The sequence below is a fragment of the Pleurodeles waltl genome, chromosome 1_1 (assembly GCF_031143425.1).
Source record: "Pleurodeles waltl isolate 20211129_DDA chromosome 1_1, aPleWal1.hap1.20221129, whole genome shotgun sequence".
Lineage (NCBI taxonomy): Eukaryota > Metazoa > Chordata > Amphibia > Caudata > Salamandridae > Pleurodeles > Pleurodeles waltl.
The window spans coordinates 76,468,320-76,477,383 of record NC_090436.1 but is presented as its reverse complement, the minus strand read 5'-3'; the positions used below and the strand labels follow the sequence as shown (position 1 = coordinate 76,477,383).

At 43.3% G+C, this 9,064-nt stretch overlaps 1 protein-coding gene across 1 annotated transcript in view; it reads left to right on the top strand.

Moving 5' to 3' along the window:
- The first annotated feature begins 1,999 nt into the window (after positions 1 to 1,999).
- The window catches only part of GALT (galactose-1-phosphate uridylyltransferase), a 105,783-nt gene continuing 98,718 nt past the window's right edge, over positions 2,000 to 9,064 (top strand). Inside the window, exon 1 of the mRNA XM_069214489.1 lies at positions 2,000 to 2,202. Coding sequence (XP_069070590.1) covers positions 2,148 to 2,202 — 55 coding nt within the window. The 5' untranslated portion in view covers positions 2,000 to 2,147. The remainder of the gene's footprint in view (positions 2,203 to 9,064) is intronic.

The window sequence follows — 9,064 nt, the reverse complement described above, 5'->3', positions numbered from 1 at the left end:
TGCATATATATTTAAAACCTTGTTTCCCTTAAGTACAGCAATGCACATACTTTATTCAAATATTCAATAACTGCACTTAGAATACAGTCCATGCCAACACACACTATTCAGACAGAAGACTCATGATTTTGCCGTGAGTTTCCCATGAGTAACCCACTTGAAACGGCCTCTGTTTTTTTCCCTTGATTGTTTTTTTCAAAATCTCCTGATTTCTAATTTCAGAAGGTTGGCATTTATGAAATAATAAGCCATGCTCTCTACAAATATTTAGTAGTATTCATAAGCCTCTCCTCCAAATTTCCAGGGAAGTATAGACATACATGAACTTCCCTGTGGCCTGGACAGACAGGGACTTTCTACGTTTAAAACAACCGACCTGGGGTCATATTATAATGACCTTTACTAGTGCAATGCAGAGCGCCTGTTTTATACATCTTCAGTATGTAAAATGAATTTAACTTGATATTTCTCTGAGGCAGTGCTTTATTTTCAGATAACATATCTCAGAAACAGCTAAACCTTGTTTACTGTTTCTGAACTGCACTATCTGAACCTAAGACTGTATATCAGAAAATATCAGATTAAACAAATTAACATTATGCACTTAAAGTGCTTAGCTGCAACGTTTCCCATACCCATGTGTGGTCTGCTACTCAAGTCCATTTTTTTTCCTTTGAATTCTCTGACTTGTAGTCCTGTGTTATAATGCCATAAACAAGACTACAAGTCCCAGAATTCAAAGACAAAACCTGGACTGGAGCAGCACATCACGCAAGGACCTGGGAAACTTGGCAAGACTGTAGCTACATAAACAGACATTTGCAATGCACTAGGGTCTCGCATTTGTTGGAGTTACAGTTGTTCACAGTTGTAAACTCCCAACCGGATTTTTCTTGCATTAAAAGAAAAAAACTGCGTGGTCACGCTGCTACAGTTCACACGTAATAATACCTATCGGCAAAAGTGCAATTATGAACGTAACCGGCGAAAGTGCAATTAACTGTGTAACAAGGTCGATAGTATGCGAAGCCCTCAACTTCTGCCCAGCGATATCGCGCTGCGAAAATAGAGAAAAAGTAGTCCACAAACCGAGCGAGCCTCGCATGTTTTCTGTACTTGGTTGCTGCGCTCGAGGAGGGCTTACCACCAGAAAAGGCATGACGTATGCGTGCCTTCCACTAATCAAAAGAAGCAGATTCTAACAGGCAAGCCAACTTGCTAATGAGACACTGACGTGACGTTGACGGGGCTCTGAGCCCTTTTCTAATACCTAAAGCGTCTCGCTAGCGATACGAATGGGCGAGCGCATGTGACGCAGGCTCAACCCTAAAAAGGCACTTTCAAATCCCATCATAGTATTACCTTCTGGAAAACATACTTTTCTGCTGGAACTGCTAGTTATAGGCCAGTGGTTCTCAACCTGTGATCCAGGGACCCCTAGGAGGTCTGTGCCTGCTTAGAATATCAAATAATAATAAAAGATTAACAAAGTTTATATAAAAAAAAAGTGGCTAAATGTACAACTGAAAATTTTAAAACGTACAGTAAATGTCAAGCAATTTGAATTTGGAGGCAAAAAATTAAATTAGTATCGGACAATGTGTGACTTCAATTGAATTTAGAAAAGTCCCAACCTTCCTGTTAAAATCAATTTTTTTATTTTTTATATTTATTTACAGATTAAATAAAATGTGTCATTCGAATCTGTGTGATGAATGCTTGTTTCTGTATTTTTTGTGTATTGTTTTGCATTTCAAATCAGCAACAATGTTTAGTGGTCCATGCTTCCAGTAATGACTCAGTAAGGGGTCCCTGGATTCCAATAAAGATTCAGTGGGGAGTCCCCGGGTTCCAGTAATGATAAAGGTGGGGGTATCCACAGGAGTCAAAAAGTTGGGAACCACTGGCTTAGGGCAAGCACAACAGTCTTTTTTCTATCTCTATGTTCTCTGTCATTACTTGCGGTCCCTTCTCTACGTCTACACACCCAGGACCTGCCATTCCCGGAATGTCACGTGAGTGTAGCGCCTCCTTTTGGAGCTGTCGGAATTCTGCGCTGTTAGTGCGGGAGCGAGCAGCCTCCTGGAGACCCCCGAGGCGCAGAGCGTGCGGAACGGCAGCGCGCGCGCGTGAGCACGAGCACGGCTATGGACTGTGACGACAGCGCCGCCAGGCGGCCAGGCACGGCCTTCGACCCAACCGGTAACTACAACGTTTCTCACGCGACTGTGCACGCTCTGTGCGCGGGCCCACGAGGCGCGTGCACACACGGAGGGGCAGTTTTCACTTCATCGCTTTACATGTTCCACATACACTATGGGTTAGGGCGGACTTTTGCAGTGAATTGGTAAAGAATAAAGCTTTCTTGAGGGTCACAAAATAAGAAGAATATTTTTGGAGCGGTGTGCGCAAAACGAGGGCGACTTTGTGGCGCGTCCCAATCCACGGTTGTTATTTGTGCTCAATTTTCTGGACTTCGTGGTTCTTGTTCGGAGGAACAGTGTTTTATCGGCTTGTCTAAACCTAAACATTTTACCACAACTTGATTATAATATCTCTCTGTTTGTATTTCGTAATATTATGGTGTGTGTTTTAGTGCCTGAGCTTCTCTTTTGCGTCACTAGAACTATTGTGACTGTTATTGGTTGATATCCTGTTTATGGGATTTTTTAACTCGTCTTTTCCAAAGATCAGGTCTTCCTGTCGAGAGAGAGTTCCTGATAACGGTTGCAGTTTATGTCATAAAAGGTAGATCAGTTTTTGATACGACAAGGTATTTGTCACAGGAAAGTTTGTACCCACCATAATGAAATCGATTACTCTACCAGGTTCTCCAGTTTTTCTTTAACAAGATCTGCTTAGGTTGATTGAAAATTATCTCGAGCTACCGATATTATGAGTGGTGTAATAGTGACCACATCAAACAAGATGATATTAGAGTAATGCACAACAGTCATAGCTGCAATGCCTCTGGCACCAAGGTTATAATATCAATAATGTCTCCTCAGTACAGCATGATGATTTATTGCTGAAATAAGAGCTTTAACTATGCTTTGGAAACTAAACCTCTTTTTGTCAAACATCAGCTTCTGAGTTCTGAACACATACCCACGTTTTCATCTCAAATACACTTTTGGTTTCAGTATACATATATACATTCAAGATCAGGCTTCTAATTTAGCAGGCTGGGCTACACTCAGGAGAGCGAGTTTCACGTAACTAGCGAGCTACCTGTATCTCACAAGCTACTCGTTGGAGCAGTTCTACCTCATGAAAAGATTGTTTGTTGAGTGTACAATGTGTATTTGAACTCAGGAGACTGTTGAGTGGTGCAAACCATGCTGTGTTCATATTGCCGTAGGCCACATTCGGCTATTGGTCACCCGCCAGCCAACATTTGATATGAGTGAGTTGGGAGTTGTGTCCAATTTAGATAAAAAGATATGTGTGGTTTCACCACTGTACCTAGAAATATTAGAATAAACCTTACAGCAAGTCAGTTTAGGTTTCTAAAAAAGTTTGATGCAAATTACACATGGTAGTTTTAGGAACTTCACACCCGTCTAGGTTGTTTTTTTAGCAAGCATCAATGACTTGGCATCCAAATCCCGGAATGACCTCCCCCAGCACATTAGGACAGCCACATCTCTTATGGAGTTCCACTAGAAACTGAAAATCTGCTTGCATAGCCCTCACCTACTAAGCGCCTGGATACCCTTAAGGCTGTCACGTTTGCGCTCCACAAATTCATGTTACATTACATTGTAGCACGTTAACCTCTAGCATACTGCTTGAATCAATGTAAAGCGCTTTGTTACTTAATGGGTAGAGTAAGCGTTATGTAAAACCTTCTAAAGTAAATAAATGCATTCTGTGCCTGCTGTTTACTCTGCATTTGTCTGAATGATTATTACATTAATAAGATGGACACAGTAAATTTTTGAACGGTCATCACAATGGACATATCTGGTAATTCAAACAGTTGTGGCAATGATTTCCACAGACAGGCACATCTCTTTACCTTGATAGTGGTTAAGGCATTAAAGCAAACAATATACAAATGATATGCAGCTTTACACAGTTGTTGACATCCTACACAGAAACTCTAATAAGAATCGTTTGCCTGATTTAGATTTATGTTTGAGCACCAGCGACAAAGTGGCCTATAGGTAAACAACAAGATACCCTGAAATTTTAACATGGCTGTGTCAGAGTCAATTACATGAGACCACCTCAGTGGTATTATTGCTGGGATTTGACTGACACAGTCCCAATCCTTCTGAAATTTCAAAGTGTATTTTAAATTCATTTTCTTTGTGCTCTTTCTTTTAATTCTTACATGTGCTCCTCAGACAACTTCTTTCAAATGCACCATTGCCATTTTCTAGTTTCAAGTAATCCACTGTAAAAGTGTATAAATCCCAACATGTTTTGAGCACCTTATATTGCACCATTTACCGCTGTCTCCTTGCAATACTTGGGAATAGGCACATCTACTATCCCACACAACTATAAATCATAACATGTATGTTGGATGTTACTTGCCCAAAGTGCAGTAAAAGGTCTCTATTTTAAATTGATGTCACCCCCCCCCCCCTCCGTCAGAACTCCAAATCCTCATGTAAATATATCAGTTCTTAACCAGTGAAACTGCCCCAAGATTAAGATTCCAAGGGAATGGGATCTCAAACATATTTTCCTATCCCGGTCACACACAACCTCCTCACATGCCTGACCAGACATGTACCCTTAAAAAAGAAGTTAAAAACACTATAACTTTGTATTGTAAAATCAAAATTGAGTGAAAGAATTCAACCAGTAAAATAGTCCTTTTGAGGTCTAGCTTACTGGACTGTGCATGCACTGTCTGTTGCAAGACATGTTGCCCTATTACAGTGGAATTAAAACCTACCCATTGCTTATCATTGGTTAGCTTCATTGTCACTCATTTGCCTGCATTTGTTACCATGCACGGGTTGTTCTTTTTCATGTGTTTGTCCCTCCAGTGGAGCTGAATGAGTTACTGTGTTCTTACACTGCTTGTTCTTTCAGGCACTACTTTCTGAGCACTCCTCAAGAGGGCATGTGTTTTTCTAGTTGTCTCTCTTGTGTGCTTTCCTTCACTTCTCCATGCTGCTCTCTCTTACCTTGTGCTTCTTTCTCCCCAACCACCACTGTGAGGTGCTTGCTCTTGTGTGCTCCCCTGCCCGTGTTGCTTTTTTGCCCATGTGGTTCTACGCTGCTAGCTCTTCATTGTTGTATTTCTCATCTGTTTGCTTTTCTTTACCGCCCACCATGCTCCAGCTTGCTCTAGCCCTACACCGTTTGCTCCCACACTCCACCCTCCCGGCCTCCATGTTGCTTCTCCTTACACCTCCTACTCTGTGTTGCTTCCAGTCCCCTATGTTGCTTCAGTCCCCACCAGCTCCCTGTGTTACTTCTACAACACTCCCCTGTAGTTTTCCCCTACACACTTTGCCACCAGGCTGCTTCTACACCCTCATCTTTGTTGTTTCCACCACCCACTTTACCAACAAAGCACTTTCACACATTTTTGTACTTTTTATTTGCCAGTTTGGGCTGTAACGCCAAATAAAAAGAGAAAAAAGTATGTACTTGCATGGTACGCACGCTTCGACAAAAATAGTTTTGAGGATTCTGTACAGCACAGCTAACAACCTTTGCTTTGCGACCTTTTGGCTTTGCCATTGCTTGTTTGGGTAGGTGTAATTTTGTTGTTGCTATTTAATTCACTATGTTTCTTCAACAGTTTTGCCGATCTCTGAAGTCCTATTGATTATCATTATGATGCACATTTTTTGTGACTGCTGTTTTTGTGCACCATCTGGACTTTGCTGCTTACCTTAACTCTGGTGGAACATATTTTAGTCATAGGAATTAAAGTTAGCAGCATTCTGTCTTTAATTCAAATCCTTATTTAGAAGTTATCTTTGAGTTTATCTGACTGACTAGTATTCTATGCTTCTGTACCAGTAATTGCTGAACCAAGCAGAAGAAGCAACGCATTTTAACCACAGCAACCATTTTCTGCTAGAACCAATGTTTTTGTTTTATAAATATGAGGAATTAAAACTGATGAAGAATGGTTTACACTTCTGCTTTCCAGCAGTGTTCGAGAAGTGAAAAAAAAGAACAGCTTCTGCACTGTTTTTTTAGCTTCTCCTGGGCAAATGAATCTTCTTTCACAGAAGCACAATATTGTATGTCTATAGATTTTATGTTCCTGAAAGGCCCTTTTCTGTTATGAGGCCATCCTTCCAGTTAAAGGAAAAATGACAACTGAAAATAAAACTAGATTCAGTGTGCCTGGCTCTGGTGACATTTTCATTACACGGGTAAAGTCTTGATAAATTTGTGTATCTGGTGTTAGGCAAAATGAGCACATTTGTAGGCTGAAGCCTACCAGACAGTGCAGCTGCATGGTTTGTTAACGACTTCTTGGGGACATTTGCAAAGCTTTCCTCAGAATGCATTCTGCCCATTGCTTACCATTGGCTTTGTGGTTTGTTACTTGCATTTGCTTGCTTTCTATTTGCTGGCTCTATTTGTTTTAGGCCGTTGAGCTTGAGCTTGTCCCTTCCATTGCCCAAACTCTATTTACTATATTCTTCCACCGGTGCTTAATTTCTATAAACAGGTCTTTAAATCTGGTTCTTATCTTGTCACATTTGCTGTGTGTTCAAAGACAGAGGTCAAATGTCAGGCCCTGTCTTCCAGGGAGCTTTGTTTTTACATTTCTTTCTCTGATTCCAAAGTGAGAGGATTTATGTGACATTCATGGTGCCTACTGGGAGTGTGCTTGTAGAAGGCTGTACAATGTTATTTTTTTCAAGCACACAACAACATTTAAATGTCCGTAAATAAAATGTGCAGATTTTGTTTCTACCACACAATAACATTTAAATGTCTGAATATGAACTGTGCAAATATTTTAGAATATATCAGAATTAGAAAAGCACAAATGAAGCACATTTTTTTGTTGATTCTGAAGTGTGGTGTAATGGTAATTTCAATTGAAGATGTGTTATCTGTAATAGCAATGCGCTACCACACCATGCATACTTCACTTTACCCCACACTACTCTACTCTGCACCATTGTATACTATGCCAGTCCACTCTGTGTCACAGCACTCTCCTCTGCACCACTCCAGTCTGTGCCTCTCTACTCTGCACCAGTATATTCTATACCAATGCACTCTACCCCACACTGCTCTACTGTGGATCACTGCATTGTACACCACTCCACTCTGTGCCATTTGACTCTATGCCACTCTACTTTGCAACACTGCACTTTGTGCCACTGCGTTCTACATCAATGCACTCTTCTCTGTACCATTCCACTCTAGCCCAGAGCCCTCTATGCCAATCCACCCTACGCCACACTATGCCATGCCACTGTACTCTATCGTGCACCCCTCCACTCTGAAACAAACTACTCTGCATCACTGCACTCTACACTACTTTACTCAAAACCAATGCACCCTACTCCACTGCACTCTAAGCCAATCTACTCTGCACCGCTGCACTGTACACCACTATACTCTACTCTGCAACACTTTATGCCAAAACACTATACGCCACTGCACTGTACACCATTGTACTCTACATCACTGCACTCTACGCAACTCTACTCTGCACCAATCTATGCCATTGCAGTACACACCAAGGCACTCTGCCCCACTCTACTGTACACAACTGCAATGTACAAGAGTCTATTCTGCAACACTGCGCTCTCTGCCTCTTGACTCTATGCCACTCTACTGCATGCCACTGTACTCTATACCTCTGTCACTGTGCTGTGCGACTCTACACCACTCTATGCTGATGCAGTCTACATCACTACACTCTGCATCACACTACTCGATGCTACTGCACTCTACCCTGCACCACTCCACTCTCCGCCACGGTACTGTGCAACACTGCACTCTCCATCGCGGAACTGTTACTCTTCTTCACCACCGAACTCTATGCCACTGCACCCTACTCTGCACCACTCTACTCCGTGCAACTCTACCACACTCTAAGGCAGTGCACTGTACACTACTCTACTCTGCATCGCTCCACTCTACGCCAATGCACTCTATACCACTCTATTCCACTCTGTGCCATTCCACTCTCTGCCACTCCACTCTACTCCACTGCAATCTACCCTGCCCCACTACATGCCACTCTATTGGACACTGCTGCAATCAGTACCACCTTACTCAAAACCAATGCAATCTACGCCCATCTATTCTGCACCACTGTACTGTACGCCAGTTTTCCCCACACCTCCCCCCAGGCAACGAAGACCACCCTTGGAGGGGACCGAGGGCCTCGGTCACCTCCACAGCTCTGCAAACAGCCCGCGGCCTCACCAGCACAGACGGCCGCGAGCTCAATTTTTCATTGTGGGACCGCGAAGGCACGCATCACTGAAGATCTGAAGGTGAGAGGCCTAACGCGCGACTGCTGCACTCTGTACAGCGCCAGGAGAGCCAGCACTTTGGGAGCAGCTGCGGGCCCACTCTTCAGTATCCCGGGCATTCTTGAGGCACTCCTTCACCCTGGGCACCCAGACTTTCGAGATTCTCTGTGGCCTCATACTCTAGGGCAACCCCTGCGTCTGCCAGACACCAGCAGCTTTCTGGACAGCGGCTACAGACACCAATGGAGGAATTGACAGAGGGGTGCCTTGCATGCCTGACACATTGCTGTACACCCGTACAGCCCACACCTTCAACTTCCCCCTCTTTCTTATTACTCTGTCTACTTCACACCTAAAGGGGCCTGCTGGACTGGAGGCAGCGTGGACGGTAACAGATCAGGCTTGTTTGACCTTTGTCTTCACCCACAAGCCGCCATCTCTGCCTGGAGTGGGCATCCTGGAGACCACTGCTGACCAGTGGGCCTAGTCAACGCTCTGGGGCATACCAGCATTCTCTCATCCTCCACGGCAGACTGCAACAATTCTACGTCCCTGTGCACTGACCGCCTCGAGGTAACGTCCCCTAGTCCTAGACCACTGGGGACGCACTTCACATGAAATACCTCTTCTCCCTC